We start from the raw sequence: 26,647 nt of genomic DNA on the forward strand, positions 1-26,647 counted from the left end.
TTCTCCCGTTCGCACACGACCAGCCATGATGCAATACCATATGTTGACACACGTATCTTTACCCCCTCTATTAAAAAAAAAAACAAAAAATCTCGCTTGGTTTTGCTTTGTTTTTCGTCTCACGTTCCTTAGTCTTGCACAGTTTTTATTCAATTTAAAATTGATAGCACAGATCTTACAACAAAATGTACAATTTATTATGCTCGTGTGGTGTTCGTGCCAATAATAATGAAATAGACATTTTTGTTGGATTTATTTAATTGGATTTAGCTTAACCTTATTAAATCAAATAAATTCTAAGTGTTAGTGCAATAAAGGATTTGTCCCGTATGAGAAAATTGACAGCAGATTCAGTCAACTTAAATAGGTGACTACTACGTGCACCTATTGCGAGTTTGAAAAATATGAACAGGAATGCTATACAACACACATGTGTTTTAGCAACAAAAAAACATATGAATTTTAGTTCACCGGATCCTTGCTCGGTTTATCTACATCCGTCCGATCTACAGTACAGCAGCAGTGCACCATGACATGATACCAGCAGCAGTGCACCATGACGCGACACCAGTAGCAGCCATCTGTCAGATCTGCGACGCGACACCAGCAGCAGCAGTCCGTCAGCACTAGCAGCACAACACCAGCAGCGTAGCACCAGCACCGGCCAGGCAATGGCACCAACTCCTCTGTATTTTGTCCTTTCATAGAAAAAAAATTATTTTCTATGATATATGATTTGTGATATGTGGATTTGTGATCTTGTGATTGTCTGAAGGTAGAAGAAGGCTAGAGGTAGAAGAAGGATAGAGGCTATTGGATCTTAATCTTATGGTGTAAAAAAATTCATGTGCTGAAATTGTATAAAACACATGGTTGTGCAGTAGACAGACTCAATACGAAAGATGAGAATAGGTGACTACTACGTGCACCTATTGTGAGTTTGAAAAATATGAAAGGTGAGTATAGGTGAATGGGCTTGAGTGTCTAGACCAAGATACGAGTGGTGTGGTGGCGACAAAGGTTTTGTAAGCTCATAACGAGAAGGGTGCTGGTGAGAGACGACAGACTGAGAGATGAAAGAGCAAAACGAAAAAGGGTGAATGAAAGTGTCTTATGGCTATTACTGGTTTGTTGGTCTGCTCATTTCTCACTTTTGATGATTTTTGTTGTACTGGTCATATTCTTTTCAGGTATTGTATGAGTCATTTTATTTCTTTTTCTTTAATATAATGATACATGTATTCTTTGTGTTTGAAGAAAAGAATTACTAGACTGGTAGGCATAAGCAAAAGATGAAACTCTGCCCCAAAAATGAATAGAAGACGAAACAAACACCGCCCCGTTGACTCAGTGGGTTGCCGTCGTCATTTCTGGATCCGTCGCTGCCACCGGCCACCGTGCAGTCAACCTCCAGTGCACGATTGACAACGGAAACAAATCCAGGAAGGGTCACGGTGAAGGAGTTCGTAGGCAATGACACTTAGGGCTCAATCATGGGAACACATGCCGAAGCCCACCATCTTTTGAGCCAAAGCAACGGCAGCACGTTTAACACCAGAAACACATGCCTTATACATCCACGTAGAGTGCAGACCAACGAACAGGAGTCATGGGAAATAAACTGCGTATATGCCTATCAGCCAAAATGTGAAGAAAAAAAAACACAAGCAAGAAATGTACAATCTCCCACACAGCTAGAAAAAATGCCAGAGTTTTTCATTCTTCCTACGATGCCCGAGAAAGGCGGTTATAGACGAATCCATACATAATTAACATAAGCGGGAATGAGAAAAAAAGAAGGGAAATGGTGCATGGGTCTCTGACAGACCAAGAACATTAGCAGCAGCAAGTTGGTTTCCTATGACTGACTTAGGTACTGGGACACTCTCGGGACGACGACGACGTCACTGATCCGCGAAGCAAGGGTTCTAAGGCGCTCATAGCTAGAAGAAGCTCTGCCTGGGATGATTTGCCATTGGTGGCAGCCTCAAGGGTGACGACGGCTTGGAACGGGCTCAGTTGGACATCACGCGGGGAGGCCGCGGACGGACTGGTGTCTTGGAAGGGCTCACCCTGCGCAATCAAGGACATTCCTTACGGTAGGTATCACGGTATTTCATGATACTCTTTCATGAATTCACAAATATGGGTTGCTAACAGAATGTTTTACCTGATAGGGAGTAAACCAAGGACCATACCACTGAAGTTTAAGGCCATAATTGCACTTTCAGCCTGAAAAAAAACATGCAAAACGAGAGTACAAATGATGCATAAGTCAGACCAATCATGGCTACAAATGGCTTGGACTATGTACCAATAGGATTGCTTGGGCATACTTACTGAATTAAAAAAGAAAAAAGCACAAAAGGATGGACTGGAAACCTCTCTAATCAATGTCTTTACCTAAATGCTTTAAGAAGGATAGTAACTTGAAACAAATGTAGTTCTTTCACCTATAAAAAAAGGTTCTAGTGGACTACAGAAAACTCTGATTTTTAAGTCTTTGCCAGTGAAAATTTTACTCTATAGAGTAGCATGTTTTTTTTAAGAAAATGGACCAAGGACCATCCTGTTTCGAGCAGTTAACAATATAATTGGTGTGTATTGTCACAACATCTGGAATTATTACAAGTTCCCCACCAACTAAGATAGAGCAACAATAACAAGGTTCTAATTCAGGAACATTAACACGTCTCAGTGAATGGATTTTTCCAATCAACATAAACTAAGTCTTGATCAACATTGAGGCAAAGAGAAATATAATGAAAAATAACTAAAAGGAACACCAACCTGGACTGAACACAAAATAACAAAATTTCAAACAATGCATACAACAACTGTTCGACTTTGGTATAATCAAATATGTCCGTTACGAAAACTCGTCCTTTGAGCGCACCTTTTCAATTGGTAATGTTTGTGAATGTTAGATACAAATATATCTAGGGGTCTAATTCTAATTGACTGTTAGATACGTATGCTATAAAACTGTTGGTATAGGGTGTCTTTCTAAGTCCTTTGTGACTATATATATATATATATATGAAAGCCACCCAACCCAACCCAAGGGGTGAGAGGTGTTCTGCTATTAGAAACCAAGCTGTACTGTACCAGTAGTACTTGAAGATTAACTAAAATCTTAATTGCATCAGAATACATCACTAAAGACCTTGTTTCCCTTGATTCACATAACTCTCACTCCTAGGCCCCTTATTATGTACGCACTCGAAGATTAGCTAAAATCTTAATTCAATCAGAATATATCAGTAAAAGACTTTGTTTTACTTACTTCAGCAAACTCAACAAAAGCAATGCATGTGGAGTGTACATAGTCACCAAGGAGCCTCAGCCGAGAAACCTAAACAAAGTGTTAAATGGCAACCATTTAAAAAAAGAATATAAATATTCTAGAAAAGACACCTTATAAACAATTTTATAGCATACCTTTCCGCACGCTTGCTGGAAGAAACCCTTTACATCATCCTCTGTAACCTGCACATAAGTAGAGTTCAGAACGCATAAGCTGCAAAATTTTAACTTTTCAAGACATTTTTATCTTCACTATTAATCATATGTATCAAATTTAAGCATTTACCAATCATTTCAGAATAGTACACAAATCCCACGAAGGAAAGCTTGTTAATGAAGCAACTAATCTAAAGCAAATCAGGCCTTGATTTGGAATCACCCATTACAATCTAAAACAACAGCTAGAAGTTGCGCAATTCAGTTTTAAAAGATTACAGAAGCACTGTTAAATACAATGTTGAACTCTGAATGTAATGACAAACATCTTATGTGTAATCCGAATCTAAGTTTGCAATCACACAACTAACCAAAAAAAGACTTATATACCTTCTTGTCTATGTTAGTACAATATACAGTCCTCGATACCATTTCTTTTTCGTCTTCAGTCTGTAAAAATAAATCATTATAATAATGTTAGCAAAACTTTTATGAGAACTGCTTCCATACTTCTCTTTCTATAAATGCTACGGATGTCAAAGCATTGCCATCATCATTGACTTACTCGAGGAAGAAATTTAGGATTGACGGGTAAAATTGCTGTTTTAGAAGGCAAAACTCTAACAGGATAGTAGCCAAGCATGGTTCCCCCAAGTGTTAGTGCTGCTCTTGCACCAGCTGCAGAGAAAGGAAAACTTCACCATCGCTGTTTTATTGTTACCAATACAGTAAATGAAAAGATAATGTCTCAAGGATGCTACCATCATCAGCAAACTCAATGAACGCAAAGCGCAGGATAGAATGGGGGTCACCACAAATACGACAATCTACCACCTACAGGTTAATAGTAGACATAATGTTACAAATACGCTATATTATTACCAAGAAAGAGCAGCTAAATCATCTATTTCACTTCTCAAAGAAATGAAAGGTGACAAAGGTCACCCAAATGCTGTCATCCGCCATCACATAATTAAGAGGAAATTCTACCACCATGTTTTTTTCCACAAAAGAATCACAGAACTTACTTGCCCGCAGTTAGAAAACACTTCAGCGAGCTTCTGCTCAGTCACCTGTAAAGCAACAAGAAGAAATATAACAGCATTGACACAGAAATGGCAATGCAAAAAGACACTGCGTTTAGTTAGCTCACATGCTGATCAATGTCAGAGACGTAGACTGTCCGCCGCACACTGTCCTCTCTATCAGCCCGTCTGGGCCGACCTCCCACCCTCCGCCTCCCCTGGTTGAAGCTGTTCCTTCTCTGATATCAATCAGGAGGGCAAAGTCAATTTGTCGTCCTACCACCAGAATCAATAATTTTTTTTAGACAAAAACCAGAATCAATAAATGAACACAGAATCACACCATTTTGTTCTGAAATTCTCAAAGGGTAAAGGGAGGCCCGCGAAAATGAATTGTTGACATCAAGCACAGTAGCCCATCACTATCACATCGATCCACGTATCAAGTTCTTGGCAATTGTCGTACCACTAGCACCGATCATTCATCAATACTATCTGGTTAGCAGTTTAGCACCCATCAAATCATTTCTTAAAAAAAGAACAAGATCAAGTTGTCGTCTTTAGGAGGGGGAGGTTCTTTTTATATCATAATACTGCAATATGATGATTCTGCAAATGATTCAGAAGAAAATCTTCTTTAATAACAGAACAAAATTTTAAACCCTGCCTCAGGGTTTAAGACTTGATTTTCAAAAGATAAAACAAGAAGGGAAAGGCGACAAAAACGAAATCCTACGAAGAAGAAAGTGATCAACGTGTCCCGACACCCCCATCAATTCAGACGATCGGGATACGCAAATCACCAAATCCTCCAGAGATCACAGGAAAGGAAAGGTCAAAGAAACACCAAAACCTCCCAAATCGAGACGCGTAGAACAGAACCGTAAATAAAAAAACGCAGAATTCACAGCTCACCGACCCGGCGATTCAGTGGGTGTCCGCCGCCGCCGCCGTTGCTGGATCCGTCGCTGCTAGAGCCCCTGCCCCCGCCGCCGCGGCCTATCTCCAGGCGCCCGCCGGCAGCGCCGTAGTACTCGGTGGCGGACACGAACACAGGCGCGTCGGCGGAGAGCACCCCTCCTCCCACCGCCAGCTTGGCTGCCGCTGCCGGCACGGCGACCGGAGCCGTGCGGCGCGACGACGGCACGAACTCCTGCGCGCGAGGGTTGAGCTTGGACATGAGCTCCTCCAGCTTCCTCAGGTCGCTCTTGTAGTCCTCCGTCTCTCCCGCCGCGGCGGCAGCATCGCCCTTCACCTCCACCTCCACCTCGGCCTCCGCCTCCGGCGCCGCCGCGACCTTGGCCTCGACACGGATCGGCGCCTCCGCCGTCGCCGCCGCAGCCTGCACCGCCACCATTATTGCCTCCTCGCGCACTTACCTCGATCGAAGAGAGATCAAAACAGAATCAATTGTTTTCTTTTTCTTTCTTGTTCTTGCGTTGGTGTGCGTTAGCCTTGTTGGTGTTGTTGGTGATAGTGATACTACAAGAGGGGAGGGTGGAGTGAAGAGGAGGAAGGAGAAGTGCAGATACGGGACAAGAGAAACGATGGGAAATTAAAACTGGAGAGTGAAGCCGTTTTGAGAGGGTAGTTGGCGAGAGAGAATCGGAAGGGCAGGAGCTCGGTCAGAGGCGTGGAGTGGAGGAGAGGCACGTCACGGGGCCCTGCCTTTTGTTCCCATCCCCATCATCCATGGCCACCGCTTGGTCTCTTGGCGCACGCAGCAGTCCACTGTCCACGCCTCTCCCGGATCTCCTGTGTCTAAATTTAGCCGGCGATATCCATTTGATTGATCTCAGAAATTCTGCGGCGGCATTTGCATTACAGCGGTAACAGTCTTTGACTGCCTGCCTGCCTGCCTGCCTGCGGCTGCATGCCTCCTGCATCTTCTCAGAATCTACATCCTTCTTCGTTGCATCTTGTATAGAAAAAACCAGGTCTTATAATTATTCTGGATATTTGTTTGTTCATGGAAAATACTTACTCTGTCTCAAAATAAACCATATACATCTCATTTTTCGAGAAGTTAAATGTTTTAAAATTTAATCGTATATATACAAAAGTATACTAATATTTATGATGTAAAGTACGTATCATTAGATTGACTATTTAATATACCATAATTCTATTTAGAGATATAAATGTTGATACTATTTTCTATGTTCCACAACTTATCGAAAAACAAAATGTATATTATTTTAGGACGGCGGAATACGTCAATATCATTTGTTGCACATGCTCCCTGAAGAGTGGGATCTTGAATTTTGTATTAATTTTGTTTCCGTCTACCCATCCTACTGGACCTAATTATTAGGAGAAGAATTTGATGAATTAATTATAGAGATTTTTTCGTGTCTAGGTGTGTTGACACTTTATTCTTACGATTTTGACAAATTGGATTTATTTTATTTGATTAATCCTAGAAAAATATCAAAAGCCACATAAGTAAGATACAAGTTTTCATTTTTAGTCCACTCAACTGTAGATTGCAAATTATATATGAAACCGTGTGTTAATGAAAAAATATATAATAAGAAAAGACACTGACCTAAGACGAACCAAACGTTTTTTCATAGAAGAAATAGGCATCTAAATTTGAGTCAAAGACAACTCAAAATACGTGAGAGATTGGATACACGATGATACCTTCCATCCACTAGTTGAAGTAGGCTTACTTTATATATATATATATATATATATATATATATATATATATATATATATATATATATATATATATATATATATATATATATATATATATATATACTTCTCCTATATTTCATGTGCGTGAATTTTAAAATGATTTTAGACAACACTCTTCTATAACAAATTAGTACAAGTAAATTGTTAATTTTGTTATTTGTATTCGTATCATAGCATATCAAATTTTTGTCCTTGTTTGACGATAAAAATAATTGTTTATTGTTAATTATCTTTGTACCAACATAGATCAAAATTTATCCGGTTTGTAGTTTTGTCTAACGGATTTTTTATTCACAGACCCAAATGGCTACATAAATTGCAACAAACTAAAACTACAATTTTATTATAAAATATATGCAATAACTATCGTCGGAAAGGAAACTAAAATTCAGGCACCTAATTTTAGCAAGCCCCATATAATTAACTTCAATAGCTAACGGTGTCATATTAAAAACTACATCCAACAGGTTCAAACATGAGCATAGCCCATACAACCGATCCCAGAACACCGTGCAACAAATTAAATTAACCTTCAATGAAATTTCACATTTCCTCATGTGCCGTGAGCCAAACAGGACTTGCACTCATTTGGGAATATTTGGTACAATTTTTGCACCTTTTGGGTGAAATTATTTCAACTCTTCTGTGCAAATATCAATTTGTTTGTATTTGAGTAAACCAGTAATCTAGCAATCTAGTACATCAATTGATACTCCCGTACACGCTACAATCTTAGGAGATATAATCTTATAAAATCGTGAATTCATATTTTGATTTTAAATTTTTGATCTTGTTAGCTGCTACAGATTTTATTACTCTTAAGCTTAAACTCTTGTGTTTATTGTATCTTATCAATTCTTCTTTTGTACTTTTGTTGAAAATAAGGATTTTAAGTCAGATTGCACTCTTAAGTACCATGATAGCATAATGGTCATTTAAACTAACACCATTTTACTCAACATCGGTGAGATAGCTTGTTGTCAGATTAACATTAAAATATAAATATATTAATATTTAAGCCTTATAATTACCTTTTACTCTAAAAACTCTAAAATAAGAAGAAAGTATAGCCACTTCTCTTGCATTGGCAGCAAACAATAGTTCAATTTAGCAACCAAATGCTTAATCAATACCTTGCATCCAAAATATAATAAAGAAAATAAAAGAAAATACTCACCTCAATCCATTCTTTACCCAAATCAACACCTAGCGACAACAAACTCCAAAAGTAAAGGAGAACACCACTGAGGCCAGTGTGTCGTAGCATCTTCAATCGTGGTTGCTAGCAGCATTGTAGAGCTTGAGACCCCCCCCCCCCCCCCCCCCCCCCCCCCCCCCCCCCCCCCCCCCCCCCCCATTGCAACTCGGTGAGTGCATCATAGAGGGACTAGATACCGTCGCTTGGAACCATATGACAGTGGATTGGAATGAGACATCTCACAAAATGAGTCGAGAGCCATATTTGGATCGTGGTGCAATTTACTCCTTTTTATCTGATCCATAAACCTCTTGTTTAGTAAGATTATAATTGTAATCGACGATAACAAGAATGATGCCAATCAATGGCACGAGGGTGGCGATAAACCTAGTTGTTTTTAGTGGCAACATTTAGATTTGAAGAATTCAAAACTAACAACGGGGACAAGAAGAAAAGAAGCTCCTGGTGCTGAAAAGCACTTGCAATAGGCAATATAAATAGAGTACACGGTGAGGCTAACTTACCTCATTTTTCTTTTCATATGGTTATTGCACCATATGTGGCAGCCATATGAGAGTGAGAATGGAGGCGATATCAATATGGCAAAAGAAAGGTACAATATACACCCATAGAAGCTAGTATAGTTTATCATCTTACATACAATGCCCTTTTGAGTGGACTTATGAAGGTCGGAGCTAGTGTTGTTGCACCTGAATAGAGACCGCTCTTTTCATTTCTACCATCTAGTTCTATGTATCTGGCCTCCTTAAGCTAGTTAAATTTGGAAAGTGTGTGTATACATATATTGAGCTGACAATAATTTGAATGTTGATACCAATATACAACTTTAGGGCCTATTTGTGTTATTTTTTTTGCTGGCTTCTGCCACAAGCTAAAACCTGGGGGGGGGGGGGGGGGGGGGGGGGGGGGCACATTGAGAAGAGCTTTTCTAGCTTTTAATTTGGTGTTGTGCTAAGAGGCTAACAGTTTATTACAAAAGTCAACAATTAGAAGCCAAAAGCCAGATTTTAAGCTAAAAAACCAAAAGCTCTACAGCTCAAACAAATAGACCTTTAATATGGAAACCATTAGCTTTGGAGTCTAAACATGACAATCACTCATGAGAGAGTTGTGCTATGAGATGTTACAAAGTTTATTTATGGATGCAGCCAATCCGTGGTTGTCAATTGAGCACGTGAGTGAAGGGAACAGCAGGGTAACCAGAGACGTTCAACAAAAGCTTAGGGTCTTTTCTGTTATTTTTATTTTAAGGAGTATAAAGGACAGGGCTTTCATTTTCAGCAGACTGTGGCCTGTTGTGGGACACGAAAACGTGAACACGGCAGGAACATACTGGAAACCCGATCTTCAGCTATCAACGGTTTGCATCTCACTGCCCTACGGGCCTGCGTATTTTACTGCTTGCTGTACGTAGTCTGTAGAACAGGCGTGGTCAACAATCTAATTAAACAGCGGAATCAGTTAGCTATTCTTGATCCAACAGACGATTAGGGAGCTTCTAATAAAAGAATTAATTATGAAAAGTGCCGCATCAAAAAGTGGAAATAAAATTTCAGAGTTGACTGACGATCGGAAAAAAAAAAACGAGTAGCAGGAGCAGCATCAAGAATAATATAGCGCCATTTGTGAGAAGAGGAAAAAGGTGTAAAGCTGTCATGAGTTACACGTGGACAGCAGCTGCTTAGTTAGCGCAGCGTGATCGATGGTAAGCCACGAACGCTAAGCTGCTAACTGACGCAACAAACCATGAAGACGATGCTCTTTATGTGATGATATGGAATGGATCCGGTTATGTTGGGCAGAGCCGCAGAGGCATGGTTATCTTATTCTTATTCCCCAGTTGACTCAGCAATGCCACGATCACGACGGAGCTAGCTGAACTGAGCTGACCCAAGCACACAGCACACAACAGCCAGTGGAGAATCTGCGGCAGAAAGATCGATGCTGAACTACGTGCTCAAGTAGGAGGAGTGTAATGGGAAAAGAGGATTAGCACTTGGGCCTGGAATAGATTATATTCTTCCAAACACCCAGCACCTTTATTCAACCCAATGGTACGGTTCCATACGCGTGGAAACGATTCGTTCACTCCTATCACACTTGCTTGCTTCCCTGCCGTATGATTCTGCTAAGTCTTCTGGGTAACTATCCAACGATCACCTAGCTAGATGTTGACACAAATTGTTCAAGTCGCAAATGATGGATCACACACCACAAGTATCTAGAATGTTCAGGTCACAAATGGATCGAAGAACGCAGCGGATAACTAACACGCTTTTGTGGTGAAGAGTGGCAAGATTTACGAGCAAACCAGCAAAGGATAGTTATCGTGCTTACATGACGAAGAATGGCTAGTTTTCATGCAGACTAGCAAAGGAGACGTGGAACGCCCGAGAGGGACCTTGTCAGAGCAAGAACGTCAGCGAGTTGCCCTAGATCGGCCAGCAAGTATAGAGCGTTGTCCTTGGTCATCGGATCAAGCTATGAAGAGCGACATGAAGGTTAGAAGAGATTACGAGAAAGGGAGATAGAGAGTAGATTGGTTTTTTGTTTGATTGTGTGTTGAATGCCTTAATCAGCGATGATTCCCTTATATTTATAATGAGAGGGTGGTCTTTATCCCGTGCGAGGTCCAAATCCCGTGCAAATCACATAAAAACAACTCAAATCCGAAATGGACAGTAAAAACCAGTCTGGGCCGATATTGACAACAAAAACCAGCCAAGACCAGTACCAAAACTGGCTCGTGCCGGTTTCTGTAGAGCGAAACTTTTTCAGGAGTGGGGTTTTCCCATCACTCCAAATTTGATGTTCTATATGCATTTTGATCGTCTTGACGAAAGAGACAATGACGAAGTCCAATTTGCAATTTGAACAAGTTGAAACACCATCCTAGACTGGTTTGTAAAACCGGCTCATGCCAATTTCTGCTGGCTAAAGCAAAATCTTTCCAAAAATTATATTTTATTTGTTGCGCATTTTAACACACATAGAGGCCAGTTTGGAAACCGGCTAGGAACGGATCACCTTCTTTCGACAATTTTGAATGTTAACATTAGAGAAAACATGCCCAATGATACTAGGAGGTGTTGTTTGTTGTTTGTCCCTTTAGGGTTGTCATACTTGTTATTGTTATTTTGTTGTATTGTCCGGTCTAAATTCTTTTTTCTCTTTTTAATATAATCGGTGGCTTTACTGTTTGGTTTGTTTTTTTAAAAAAATGGTACTAGAAGGTAAGCTCTATAAGCCCTTGTTTAGTTGGACCCCAAAATCCAAAAAGTTGCTACAGTACCTGTCACATCGAATGTTTGCGGCCCGTGCATGGAGCATTAAATGTAGACGAAAAGAAAAACTAATTGCACAGTTTGGTGGGAAATTGCGAGACGAACGTTTTAAGCCTAATTAGTCAATGTTTGGACACTATTTGCCAAATAAAAATGAAGGTGCTACAGTAGCCCCAAAATCCAAATTTCGCGAACTAAACAAGGGCTAAGTGTATATGCCTTAACGATTCCTTGGCAGCAACTAACGTTTCCGGATGATGGGCCTGTTTGCTTTATGACTGGGGAAGGTTGCACGGCACTTGCATCAGGCCCAGGCGTTGGATTTCATACCTGGTCTGGATGCATGACTGGCTGGGCCTTGTTTAATTTCTCCTTTAAAGTTTACTCCCTATCACATCGGATATTTGACACATGTATAGAGTCTTAAATATAGATTAAAAATAACTAATTGCACAGATTATGACTAATTTGCAAGACGAATTTTTTAAGCCTAATTAGTCCATGATTTGATAACGTGATGCTACAGTAAATATATGCTAATGATGAATTAATTAGGCTTAATAAATTCGTCTCGTGAATTACTAAGGACTTATGTAATTTGTTTTATTATTACTATCCGAATACTCCCATGTGACATCCTAAACTTTCCTCTCTAAATTTAAACACCACCTAAACTTGCCTGGCCTAGGGTAGAGCAAACAGCCCCTAAATAGTCGGTCGCAAGAAGATTAATACTCACTCCGTTCCAGAAAGAAGGAAGGTCGATGTCTGTAAGTCAAATTTTCTCAACTTTGACTAGCTTTATAGAAAATACATGCAACATTTAAATCTTCAAGTAAGTTTATTATGAAAGTATATTTAACGATATATCTAATTATACTAATTATGTATTATAAATATTAATATTTTTTATATATAATTAATCAAAGTTAATAAAATATTGACTTCTCACGAAGCAACAACAACTTCTACTTTGGGACAGACGTTGGACACAATATATATACTGTCATACTGTACTTTTTCGGGGACGGTAACTTCATAGCTCAATCTGTGCAATGACGAAAAGACATGACACAAGTGAAAAGCTCGGTACTCCACTGTGAAGGCAAACGTGTCAGGCAGGGCAGCGAGACGAGACAATTGGACAAGCCATCAGATCAGGTTTGGGTGGGGCACGGACGTGGCTAATCGTGATGCTTAACAAAAGGTGCAGAGCAGCCACACAAATGTGACGGCCGTCCCAGTCACAATGTTTGCATTTGGCTACTGGAAAAAAGAGATTGGCCACGGACAAAACTAGCAGCTAGTACCTCATGATGATGACCTGTCCAGATGGACGACGTGCGCGTCAAATTCATCCCAGATTACGTGCCCATAAGGGGGAAATGTTTGTGCAAAATTGATCTATCCTTGGAAGGACGGTGTCCAACCTCCAACGCATATGAAAAATGCCACGCCCACACGTCAAGTCCAGATCCTTGGAGATTTTTTTTTTTGAAACGCAAGTTCTTCCTCTTCGTTTTTTCACTAAACACGTTGAGAAAGATAGGGTCGGAATAATGTCAACCATAAATGCACTAAGGAACGTTGAGTACGGTTGAGACCTAAATGTATGAACGTATGCAAATTAACAACTTACAGAATTTATTGACAAAGAGTTTTAGGGATTGATTGACAAAGTGCTCCGGTGCAAGGCATAATCCAACTAGTTCACGGAATTTTACCTTTTCGGGTAACATTTTCACTTATAGCCTCACAACTCCTATTTAGGTCTGCCATTATATCCAAATGGAGTAGTAGGCAAGAACTTTATGACCATGGCTTGTTTGGTTTGTTTGGCTTATAAGCCATGGCTGAAAGTACTGTTGGTTGATTTGACGTAAGAGAAATACAATCAAGCGAACAGGCTGCGTAACGGATTACCAAAAGTTGGAGAGAAAAGAGCGGAAAGCGAGCTGCATTTGCTGCAGCCAGCCATTCATCTCTATGATGCAGATGCTCTTCAGAATTGTCCACAGCAAAGGCATCTTTCTTTTGTGAGCCTGCCCAGAAAATCGCTATTCCAGGTTGATGCTGTATGGGCATGGAGATGGAGGGGCTAGAGCATGTGTCAAAAGTACTGGTCCACCATGGTACTGCAGGGTGGTCCCATCAGGCTATTTGAGCCGATGACCGAACGAATGAATGAAATATATATATAGTTACAAAATATTTATTAGTATCATCAGGGACAGGGGTGGATCCAGCGGTGGGGCGGGGGGCTCAAGCCCCCCTACCCAAACCGAATCAGTGCAAATTACTGTAGAGTCCCTATGAATTTTTAGACAAAGTTCTATAGTGTAGGGGGGCTGAGACTTAAGATCAAGCAGCAGTGTTGTTCAGTCCCCCCTAGAATATTTCCTGGATCCGCCGCTGATCAGGGACATAAAGGCATGCATGTGGCGGGAAATCCACAGCCGGTATGTATAATGCCAACCCATTAGATGTGAGACTTGTGCCGCTATTCTGATAAGCCTCCAGCTAGGTCCAACAATTCCATGGCACCTTGTGATATCGTCGTGCAGTGCTAGCTGAGGCACAAGCCTCAAAAAATGTCTCCATCAAAATACTCCACACAATTCAAATGTGCATCTATGTAATGTATATATTGGCTTCCAGGTAAGTCAATTTGGCCCATGGGCAGTTTTGTACTTTTGCATGGCTGAGTTTAGGAGAGAGAAAAAAGGAGATAAACAGGTATGATGGTATTGAAATCAGGGTGCACATCTTTTGGCCGGTAATTTTACGAAGTCAATATTTTGAACGGCGAATTTGCAAAGCCTACTCTTTTGGCATGCCAAATAGTCAATTTTCTCACAAATTATATCTTAAATATGATTAACTTTATAGTAAAAAATAATAACATTTATGGTACCAAATAAGTAGATTATGAAAATACATTTTATAGTCTATCTAGTAATACTAATTTGATGTCATAAATATTAATGTTTTTTATATATTTAGTTACATTTACCGTAACTAAAATTAAAACATCATAGGAGGATAATGGCTAAAATCAATTAATTAGCCTACATTGCTTATTGCCGGAGACCGCTGCTTATTGCCGGAGACCGCGTGCCGCCAACTCTACTGAAATCCAAGTTTCAAAAAAAAAAAAAAAACTCTAGTAAAATCCACGTCATGTCACGACCATCCACCCTATAGCTAGCGTTGATTTATTTATGTTGTCAAAAATATATATATAATAGACATCTAGCTAGTGTTGCCAAAGCATATGGTGAGGTCTTCTTGTAGTGGTTGGGACTAGGCAGCACGAAGTTGGGCTCCTAGGAACAGAACTAGGAAGGATGGTTACTGCATCATCACCTAATGGTCACCAATAATTAGATTATAATAACTACTACTTTCTTTAACACGTTAGGAATCCCTGGCCTCTCAAGGTAAAGAAAAACAAAAGCTATTAATAACAAAGGACCAGCCATAAGGAGGCAAGATCTTAGATAGTTTCTTTGCTCACGCTAGTACCCAAATTCTAGCTTCCTCCTTGAGTTTTCCGAGCGAAGAGCGAAATGGCCAACAACTCTTTGTGCTAGAACACTCTTTGTAATCACATCACTGATGCTATTAACTATTATGCTACATTTAAGTTAGTGTTCTGAAAATGCATTAACACCGCTGGTCCTAGACAACCTATTGGTGATATGGTGAAACCGGTAGTGATGATCAAGACGACACCATCGGATAAAGCATCGCATCGGCGGTAATGATGAAGACATCACTGCCGGATCAAACGTCGCACAGACAGTGACACCGATGGTAATGATCACTTCATCACCGCCGAATCAAACAACACACCAGAGGTGATGAGCTCTCCATCACCGCCGGATCGTGCACCAGACTAACAGTTATGTCCACTTCATCACCACCGGATCGAATGCCGTACCGATGGGGATGGCCACTTTATCACTGCTGGATGATACACCCTCGTTGGCCTTATTCAGCTGTATGATGGATACAAATGGCTTTGGCAATCTTTCTGCCGGCTCAAACATAAAGTCTCTTCTTGTGGCCAATCCTCAAGGGCAGATTAAGAACTAGGGACATCTTAAGAAGAAGAAACATACATCTCGATTGTTACAATTGTGTTCTTTGTCAATTGGCTAGTGGCTACAGAAGAAACCTTAGATCATCTATTCTTCAACTTCACTTCTGCGCATGAGTGTTGGAACATGTTAAACATCAACCTATCTCCAAACTGTTTCGTTTGGGAGGCTCTGACTGTCATTAGGGATCAACTTGACCCCCTTTCTTTATGAACGCGGTAATGTGCTGGGCAATTTAGGAGGCAAGGAATGCTCACATCTTCAAAAGCATACCTGCAAGCATTGAAAACTGTAAGGAGACAAATGAGATGGCTCTGTAATTTTTCTTTCTTCGCTTTTTTTTTTGTCTCTTGAAGTATCCGTGTACCTTCTGTTAACGTTTTGATTCTAATAAAATCAGTAGGGGCGCCAGCCCCACCTGTTATCTAAGAATGAACAGTTTTCCTTTTTTTTTTGAAACGATAAACAGTTTTCCTACCTTCCTATCTGAGGTACCAAACTTGGATGTATCGGAGTGCCTAAAATATCATAGAGGCAAGTCACCACATTATTATCCAAAAAAATCAGTACATTATACTTCTGCATTCTGAGCCTCGCCAATGTAAAATATATTTTTAATAAAAGTTAGCCTTTATTAGACCGGATAGTTATTAGTCAAATATAATTTCATAAATATTATTGGTTAAAGTGTCAGATTCACGTGTCAGAGAATGCGTCGATGTCCTAACGTACGTTTCCGGTCAGTGGAAGTACAAAAGAAAAAAAATGGTGTGCATCAATAGTTTTCTCTAGTCAGAATATAACTAGAGTAAAAGTAAGACATGTTAAAAGTAAGCATTTATCATTAGCAGAGTTTCTGGTGCTATGGAGTATGGACAGACTTAAGTGGTTTTCGCCGAGGTTGAACTTTTGATATGTTATTATTGTTAGTTGATCTCCACCAATAGGCCCAATGGTTTATTGGGCCCTTGTCTCTGCTCCCTGATCGGGGGAGCTAAACCCTAATATGGTTTGTGAGCCCCTGTCGCACAGCACATATAAAAGAGAGGTGGGGATCATGGCTCGCATGACGAGGTTCAACGGAGCTGCCGCCATCCCACCCACAGTAAACCTAAACCGATCAAAGTAGTGCTGCCAGTGACGGGAAGCCCATCAACCTCACCGTCGCCACTGCAGCGCCACTGGACTTCATCTTCATCGCACAGGTCGCCTACTACACCGCGGCACCGGCGTCCACGTCGCTGTGGTGAAGCTCCGAAGGGCAAAGGAGCCTTACTACAGATCTACGGTTACACAAAAAGGTACATCCACGATCCTAACATTGGTACCAGAGCCAGGTTACCAGTGTGTAACCCTAACCCTAACCGGGTAAAAGCAAAGAGAAAGAGAGACCAGGGTGGCGGACGTCATTGTCTACCGGTCACCACCGCCACCGCGCAGGGGGGGGGGGAGATGCCGCACCGCCGTTCTCACCGGCGCATGGCAAGAACAGAACAGATCCAATTCGGATCTAAGGAAAGAAGTACAGTAGTTCCCCAACCCTAACCCTAACTGGGTGAAGAGGAGGGGCCCTTGGCTCACGAAGCCGAACCCTAACCATGGGGAAGAACAACAGTGAACCCGATTCGGATAAACTAATCCATCCTCATCCCAATCGGAATCAAAACCGTGAAAAGAAATCAAAAGAAAAGTGCAAATCCCGTAACCCTAATTTTTAACCCCATCCTAAATCGGGTTAATCCCAAAAGAAGAAGGGGAAGAGACCGATTCGGATGAACTCCGAAAAGAAAAGAAATCAAAGAAAAGAAAGGAAATCCAAAGAAAGAAGAAGAACAGGGGTCAGAACTCGAACCCTAACCCTAGATCCCGATTCGGATGAACTCCAAAAAGAAAAGAAATCAAAAGAAGAGAAAAACCGAATTGGTCGAATCGAATTAGAAAAGAAACCCTAACCCTAGCTCTAATCCCCACCTCGGTTCGGAAAAGAGAAGAACACAATCCAAATCGAAAAGAAGAAGGGGATGGGAAAGGAGAAAGGGAAGGGGGAATGGACCAACCACGCCGTGCATCGGGAAAACCCTTCACCGGCGCGGGAGAAGAAGGGCCGAGCCAGGGGCAGCCCCTCGCCGGGCTCGGCCAAGGGGGCGACGTGGCCAAGCCACTAGACGGTGGTGTGCTCACCTATTGGGGAGCACGCGCACCGGCGAGGGGGCTAGCGATGGCGCCATGGCTCTACCGGTCCTCGCTTGCTGCTCGCTCGATTGCGCTCGCCTCGCTGCTGTGTGAGGAGAGAAGAGAGAGAGCAAAGAGAGAGAAAGAATAGGAAGCGAGTGAGGCCGCTAGGGTTTTGGGAGACAGGCCGGCCGCGGGCAGGGCTTTTGTTCTCTCTATCCGCGCGTGCCACCGTCCGATCGGAACAGACGACCGAGATTGAACGGGCCAGCGATGCGGCCCAGGCGGCCGCGCGCGACCGAACCGCTTTGCCGGCCTAGGCCCAGGTTGTGGCCTGGGTGCGACCGGGCGCGCGTCAAGGGAGATGGGCTGGGCCGTTTTGTCGGCTGGGCTGAATGTACAGTATTGAATTGAAGCAGTTTCTGTTTTTCTTTTTCCAGTAAATGTTTATTTCCTAAAAATTGATTAATGGCTTAAAGAAAATAGGAAAAGTAATTTTTCCCAGTGGGTAAAATTCAAAGAAATTGTTTATCCTCCAGTTAATTTGTACCAACGTGATATTTAATTGGAGAAAAAAAAGTTTTTCCGCTGCTAAAGAAAATGTTTATTCTCTAGTTTTTTGAATCAATGTGATATTTAATTGGAGAAAAAAAGATTTGACATGATTATGATGTTGTTATTTTCTGACCAACGTTGTTAATAACAATATCATAATTTTAATAATTTATGCATTAATTTTGTTTCTGCCCAACGGTGATGTAGAATTAGTGTGTAAGAACAATTATAAATTTTAATGATTTATGCATTAATTCTATTTCTGCCCAACGGTGATGTAGAATTAGTGTATAAGAAAGTTGTGAAAGTTAATGTTTTATGCATTAATTCTATTTCTGTCAAACGGTGATGTAGAATTAGTGTATAAGAATAATTATATGTTTTGATTGTGACCAACGTTGGAATCAAGGCATGCAAATGGTGTTAATTTTATGTTAAGAAAAGGTTTGACCAGGTTTTCATTTTGGCTGAGGTGAACTAGGTAATCACCTCACAGTGTTCCACTAAGTGTGTGGTACCGGTGAGGGAGACAAATGAGCATGATGCCACTTGGGCAACTAAAGAGAGGGATTTTGAATCCTAAAAGATATCCTATGTCCTTGTGCATAGGAAGTGGGTCACTGTCAACAAAAAATGTTTGGCTGTGATAAAGAATACGATCGAGCCTAGAATTGTGGGCTCAATCCTAGTGTGTGACACGGTCATCGAGTACCACGATAGCATAAAGAGTCAGTTCACTAGCTCTTCAAAGACATATGCTACCTAGCTGATAAAGCAGCTGGTCACAGAGTGTTAATCTGAAAATGGTGGCATAAGAGAGCTCACGATGCGTTGTTGAAATTATGGCAGTGTCGTTTAGGCCATATTTCGAGAGGACGAATAGAAAGACAAGTTAAGAATAATATTCTTCCTCCATTAGAGCTCTCAGATTTAGAACAATGCAGAGAATGCATAAAAGAAAAGTGTGTAAAGAAAATTAAGAAAGATGTAAAACAAAGCGCAGAAATTTTATAGATTATTCACACAGACATCTATGATCATTTTCCTATAAAGAGTGTGGATGGTTATGATTCATTCATAACATTCACAAATAATTACTCCCATTATGGCTACATTTATCCAATCAAAAAAAGAACAGAAGCATTTAATAAATTTGAGATATTAAAGATTAAGATAGTCAGGTCTGATCGTAGGGGAGTACTACGGTCGACATACCCTAAAAGAATGGCATAGTAGCCCAGTATTCTACACCGAGCAAACCTTAGCAGAATAGTGTAGCTAAAAGAATCAATCGTACCCTGATGGATATGTTGGGCAGTATGATAAGTTACTCTACCTTACCGATGAGTCTGTGGATGGAGGCGTTAAAAACCGCCATTCATATTCTCAATAGAGTACCAAGTAAGTCGGTGCCTAAAACATCGTATAAGTTATGGACAGGAAGAGTACCCTCACTAAACACTTACGTGTGTGGGGGAGCACTGCTGAGGCTAAAGTATTTAACCTAAAAAATTAGGAAGTTAGATCCCAAAACAGTAAGTTGTCATTTGTATGGCTACCCAGAAAAATCAAAAGTTTTTCGTTTTCTACTGTCCAGAGAGACATACAAAGTTTGTAGAAACGAGACACGCTGTCTTCCTAGAGGATGAATTGATGAGGGGGAGAATGGTAGCTCGAGAAATTGACTTTGAAGTGAAGCGGGTGTATGCGCACACTCCAATGATTCATGAGCCATTTTTCTCACTACCTGCTGTCGCTACACCGACAGTGCTAGGTACTGTGGTGCCAGCACCTGTTGTTATCCCACCTATGGCAACAATGAATGATGATGAGGAACCTGTTCTTCAGGATTCTATAGAACCAATTGCCACACATGAGGGGGAGCAACAACAGCCTTAAACAGAAGATGTGCCAAATATGAAGGCCCCTAGAAGGTCTCAAAGAGTTAGAAAAACAATTATTCCTGCTGATTATGAAGTGTACAATACTAAAAAATTTCAAATGGAGGATGATCCTACCTCATTTGAAGAAACCATGGGAAATGATCATTCATCAAAGTGGCTTGAGGCCATGGAAGATGAAATAAAATCAATGAATATCAATAAAGTTTGGGATTTAGAGATAATTCCTAAATGAGCCAAAACAGTAGGCTGTAAATGGGTCTACAAAACAAAACTTGACTCTCAAGGGAATATAGAAAGATATAAAACGAGACTTGTGGCAAAAGGCTTTATGCAAAGAGAAGAGATTGATTACAATAAGACCTTTTCTCCAGTCTCATGTAAGGATTCTTTCAGAATCATAATGGCATTAGTGACACCTTACGATTTAGAATTACATCAGATGGATGTAAAGACGACATTTCTCAATGGGGACTTGGAGGAAAATGTTTACGTGGCACAACCGAAAGGTTTTGTCATGGAAGGAAAAGAACGAATGGGATGCCGCCTAAAGAAATCCATTTATAGATTAAAACAAGCTTCAAGACAGTGGTACTTGAAGTTTGATCAGACAATAAAGAATTTTAGGTTTTAAAGAGAATGCAGAGGACAATTGTGTCTATGCAAAGTTTAAGAATGGGAAGTTTATCTTCCTTGTCCTGTATGTGGATGATATCTTACTTGCTAGTAGTGATGTCAGTCTACTACAGGAGACAAAGAAGTTTTTGTCCTCAAAACTTGATATGAAAGATCTTGGTGAAGTTTCATTCGTTCTAGGGATCGAGATTCACCAAGATAGAAGAAAAGGGGTATTAGGACTGTCACAAAAGGCATACATAGAAAGAATCTTAAAGAAATTCAGTATGCACAAATATAGTCCCTCACCTACTCCTATAGTCAAGGGCGATAGATATGGGGATTTTCAATGCCCCAGGAACCAATATAAGCTCAATCAAATGAAAGTGGTTCCATATGCTTCAGCTGTCGGAAGCTTACAATATGCTCAAGTATGTACGCGCCCTGACTTGGCATTTGTTACCGGGTTACTTGGCAGATTCCAAAGCAATCCTGGAATAGAACACTGGAAATTAGTAAAGAAAGTCTTGCATTATTTGCAAGGAACGAAAGGCCTCATGATGACGTATAGAAGATCTGATTCACTCCACATAGTGGGAAATTCAGATTCTGATTATGCGAGAGATGATAGAAAATCCACGACGGGATAGTATTCACTCTCGAAAAGGGGACCTATTTCATGAAAAAGCTCAAATGCAAACCGTCACTACATCATCCACAATGTATGACAGTTTATAGCGTGATATGAGGCAACAGGGCAGGTGAACTGACTAAAGAAGTTTATACCCGGTTTAAAGGTGGTTGACAACATCTATAGACCACTTAAGTTATACTGCGATAATAATCCGGCAGTACAGTATGCTCATAACATAAGTCAGGTGGTGCTGCCAAACACATTGACGTAGAGTATTATGTTGTGAAAGATAAAGTCCGGGATCAAGTCATAAGTCTTGAGCATATAAGTATAGAAAAGATGCTCGCGGATCCGCTTACAAAAAGCTTACCACCCAACGTGTTCAGAGAACATGGTGTTTAGAGAACATGTAACTAGCATGGGTTTAAGGGAAAGCCTAAAATTCTTGGACAAAAGGAATGCCCAAAGATAAGTATCAATTTCAGAACAGAGTAGTGTGTTGTAGTTGTTAAATCTATCGGCAATGGACCGTGACGATAAGACATGCTCTATGGGCTAATCTGTAATGGAATGAACAAAAGTAAATGAAATGAAATTGAAAGATGGTAGTGAGATCAAGGGGGAGAATGTTATTTGATCTCCACCAATAGACCCTTGTCTCTGCTTCCTGATCGGGGGAGCCCAACCCTAATATGGTTGGTGGGCCCCTGTCGCACAGCATATATAAAAGAGAGGTGGGGATCATGGCTCGTATGACGAGGTTCAACGGAGCCGCCGCCATCCCACCCACAGTAAACCTAAACCAATCAAAGTAGTGCTGCCAGTGACGGAAAGCCCATCAACCTCACCGTCGCCACTGTAGCGCCACTGGACTTCATCTTCGTCGCGCAGGATGCCTACTACACCGCGGCACCGGCGTCCACGTCGCTGCGGTGAAGCTCCGAAGGGCAAAGGAGCCTTACTACGGATCTACGGTTACACAGAAAGATACACCCACGGTCCTAACAATTATTACTGAGAGAAGAAGTGCCAAAGAAAGATGTGCCTTTCTCAAATTGTCAGCCTTTCAAGACAGGACCATGATCTCAACAGAGAATATGGAACACAAAAAGACAATCCAGGATACAGACATCAGCAAAGACTCGAAGGAAGGCACACTCATGTCCTGAAGCCACGTCAGCAGACACATGGCACTTGTATACTGCGTAAAGCTGAGAGCCTGGGACTGAAGCATCAGGTATCAAAATCAGCAAGGCGCCGCCGCTGACGTCACTGGGAGATTTCACCGTCGGGTTCTTGAGAGAAGTTCAGACTTCCTTACCGGTCACCATTCACTTTCAAGGGTGTTCGTTCGTTCATTGCGCGGACAATGGAGGAAATATTTCTGCAAAGACTTCCTTACCAGCTAGTCAAACCTCCACCACTTCATCTACGATATCACCTCCTCCTGATCTTTCTTGTTACAAAAAAAAACGCATGCCACCTTGCAAGGAAATCACTTAGTACATGCATTAGTCTAAGACGGAGAAGCAGACAGGGTGACGAGGAAAATGTCGCTGGAGGAGGACACACGACAGCATCAGCTGCGAATATGTCATATGCTACGCTCCAAACGTGATTCAGTTACTTAAATATTCAGTCACGACCCCTCCTGGTCTTGGAAACCACTTGCCGTTAGTCACAGAACTGTGGTCGCAACAGGCATGGCACATGAAAGTGCATACATATTTCTATCAGTGTCGTCAGGTGACAATGACAAGAAAATTTTATATATTTAGACCTTGCTTGAACGTAGTCAGATTGGCATCAGTTCACACATGTTGGAGTGGATTAGAGTAAAATTTGAACTAAATTTCACCCTAATCCATCCCAATACATATGAATTAAGATCAATCCAACAACATCCGAACAAGACATTAACGATATTCATCGTCAATAGAAAAAGTACAAGCTCCTGGCCAAAAAAAGAGGTACGAGCAGGTGTTGTGTGTGACGTGTGAGCAATCTTCTACTATTAAGACTGTCTCCAACAGGCTATGCATTACGCTACCCATATCCAAAATGCATCGTTCACAGGCCAAAACCATCATCCAACAGAGTACGCAAACGGAGTACCTATTTTGCGTCCGAGGTGAGAGGGAACCAAAACTGCGTCGCCTTCTCTCCGCTCTCCTCCGACACCGCCCTCTTCCCGCACTTCCCTCCCGCGCTCACGAACGCCGACTCCGGCACGCTGGACCTGTCCTTCACATCCACCGCCTCCGCCTCCACCTCGTCCTTCACCACCGCCACCACCTTCAGCGCGCGGAGCTCACTATCGCTGTTGTCCTTCTCCTCCTCCACGTCGCTCTCCCCGCGCCCGCACTCCTCCTCCGCGTCCCCGCACTGGGCGCAACTCGCCGCGGCACGCGCCGCCACGCCCGACGGCGTGCTCCGCCTCGCGCACCTCCACCTCGTCCACAAGCTCGGCCACGGCCACCTCGCGCGCGTCTTCCTCTAGCAGCGGGGTTCGCTCGCTTCGGCGTGGGTGTCGCGCGCTCCGGCGGCGGGGGCCCTGCAGCGGGCGCCGCGCGCCTCGGCGGCGTGCTTCGCGAGCTCCGGCGGCGGATCGAGGCAGTACGTGGCAGATCGAGGCGGATCGAGGCACATCGAGGCATATGCGACGGCGTGCGGCCGGATCCCTCCTTCCTCGGCCAGATCCGGCATGGAGACGAGCGAGGAGGAGGCCAGCGTGGAGGCGGGCGGCGCTCGACGGGGAGGGAGGCGGCCGGCGCTCAGTGGGGAGAGAGGCGGGCGGCGCTCGGGTCCTCTCTTTTTGCGTTCGCTGATGGAGTTCGCCAGTTTTGGATGCGTTTTTCTTTCGCTATGCGTGATCCAAACGATGAAATAGGTCTAGTATTTGGGTCGGGTCTGTTGGAGATAGTATAAGTAGTACTCCGGTGGCGAGATGTGTGGAGGTGGAGCCTGCCACGCTCCATCATCTCACGTGCACTTCCGGCTCTTCGATACGGCTGTGCAGGCGTGCAGCGAGAATCTTTTGCTGCAACTGCAACTGCAGCTGCAACCTCCTCGTGCCCTTGTGCAGTTGTGTTGGAGAATATACCCCCATTGCCGCGCTCACCCCCCATCATTTTTCTTCGACACGAAATTTTAGATGGGGCTCGTGTCAACTCTACAGGCCCATGGAGTTTCAAAAAAAAATCTATAGGCCCATGGGCTGAAACGAGGTTAGCGTTGGTGTAGGCTTTATTAGATCACAAAAAAGGTATAAAGTGCATTTTTCAACCTTGTGGAAGTTCCAATTTCAACCTTAAACTATCAAACCGGATACAAGACACCACCCTCCATCTGTCGAAATTGGATAAAATTAGTCTTTCAGCTAGTTTCCAAGGTGGTTTTTGTTTTCCAAATAATAAATATCTATTTAAATCTCTAAAAATTCATAACTTATTTATTTCAAATAAAAAAATGTGAAACTAAAATATTTTTTTTCCTAAAATTGTTATTTATCTATCAGCGCTCTATTTGGAGTTATTTGAATCTTATCTACTCGTATTTCTTTTTTTAGGGGTTATCAACTCATATTTCTAATAAACCATACCACAAGCAATAAAGCAATAGGGACAGAAATAAATAAGCTTGGAATAATTGTAAATAAATCACCAACAGTAAAATGATATTTTTTTAGAAAAAAAATTGGTATTAGTTGAAAGGATCTAAACAATGCCTCAAGGAGGTGAATAGGCGTATCTAAAAATTTCTACACAAACTCAAAGTAGCTGGTCAGCAACTGTCCGAAGTTTCCACTCCGTAGATCGAGTCTAAATCCTAAGAGACGCTTTGAGGGAGAAGAGAAACAACCAAGAACAAATATTGTCGACAGAATATCGTCGGCAGTCCACCGAGAGGTATCCCGCGATGGTAGATTTGTCGGTGGAGGTACGCGTGATTAGAAACCGGATGGTAACACAAGGCGCAGAGACAACGATTTAGACAGGTTCGGGCCGTCTGATCGACGTAATACCATACGTCTTGTGTCTTTGGTGTATTGTATTAAGATGTAGTAGATAGATCTGGATGGATTGTGTCTGCTAGGAGACCCCTGCCTCTCCTTATATAGTCTGGAGGGATAGGGTTACAAGTAAAGTAGCATATTTGATACTATACAATGTCTTACGGTGCACGCCGAGTAGCGCCGTGCACGCCTTGATCTTGTGGGCTGGGTGAAAGCTCTAGTTTGGTTTTGGTTAATTGATGAAACCTTAAGTGCTAACCTAGTTTATCAAGATGATCATGAGATAGGTAGTTGTCGATGTTTTACCACCGATAGCCTGCCATGGGGATACCCGAGGCAGTATGTTCGGGCTTCAGCGTATGCAGAACTCGATGGTGAACGTAAGAGACAGTCGATTTATCCTGGTTCAGGCCCTCGATCGTAGATCGAGTAATAACCCTACGTCCAGTCGACGTTAGCCTCTGCGTTGGATTGATTGTGAAGTGTTGTGTTGTACAATCGTTCTTCTTTCGTCCAGGAGCCCTGCCCTCCTTTATATAGTCAGGAGGCCAGAGTCCTAGTCGGTTTACAATAAGAGTTCCTAGTAGGATTACTAAATAGTACTACTACTAGGATTATAAGGGAAGAATCCTAGTTAGACTAGATCTTCTCTCTCCTTTGTGGGGTATCCTGTGGGTCCCGTATCGACAAGCCTCCGAGCACTTCATGGTTGAGCTCTGAAAGTCTCGTTTTGCTCCTTCAGGTTTTGATGAATAGGAACAAACATCATCCGAGTGCTTTCTGGAGTGAAACCTTGTAGCACTTCTTAGGACCTTCGAGTGGTGAGTGCTTTTTTGAAGAAAAAGTACATCCATCTGGTTGTAGCCCCCGAGCCTCTTGCTACTTGGAACAAGGAGCTGGAGGATCTTGTCTTGAAGTTGCTCTGTTTGTTCGTTGAAGTTTTATAAAAAAGAACT

The 26,647-nt window shown here is 42.0% G+C and overlaps 1 protein-coding gene across 1 annotated transcript; it reads right to left on the reverse strand.

Annotated features, from left to right (window-relative positions):
* Positions 1 to 1,609: 1,609 nt before the first annotated feature.
* LOC136476141 (polyadenylate-binding protein-interacting protein 8-like) lies at positions 1,610 to 6,117 on the reverse strand. The gene is made up of 10 exons (XM_066473859.1): positions 5,407 to 6,117; positions 4,616 to 4,726; positions 4,491 to 4,535; positions 4,224 to 4,296; positions 4,028 to 4,140; positions 3,853 to 3,912; positions 3,442 to 3,489; positions 3,287 to 3,355; positions 2,171 to 2,232; positions 1,610 to 2,073 (listed from the first exon to the last, which is right to left on the reverse strand). The coding sequence occupies exons 1-10, from the start codon at positions 5,842 to 5,844 to the stop codon at positions 2,016 to 2,018; spliced, it is 1,077 nt and encodes a 358-aa protein (XP_066329956.1). The 5' UTR covers positions 5,845 to 6,117; the 3' UTR covers positions 1,610 to 2,015.
* Between the last annotated feature and the right edge of the window lie 20,530 nt (positions 6,118 to 26,647).

The sequence above is a fragment of the Miscanthus floridulus genome, chromosome 8 (genome assembly GCF_019320115.1).
Source record: "Miscanthus floridulus cultivar M001 chromosome 8, ASM1932011v1, whole genome shotgun sequence".
NCBI classification, from domain to species: domain Eukaryota; kingdom Viridiplantae; phylum Streptophyta; class Magnoliopsida; order Poales; family Poaceae; genus Miscanthus; species Miscanthus floridulus.

Bases quoted from the DNA above. Each gene is read 5' to 3' on its own strand.
- LOC136476141 (XM_066473859.1), bottom strand. From the start codon at position 5,844: ATGGTGGCGGTGCAGGCTGCGGCGGCGACGGCGGAGGCGCCGATCCGT. The intron at 4,727-5,406 runs GTCGGTGAGCTG...GATTGATATCAG, and splicing joins GACACCCACTGAATCGCCGG to AGAAGGAACAGCTTCAACCA. The intron at 3,913-4,027 runs GTAAGTCAATGA...TTATTTTTACAG, and splicing joins ATCCTAAATTTCTTCCTCGA to ACTGAAGACGAAAAAGAAAT.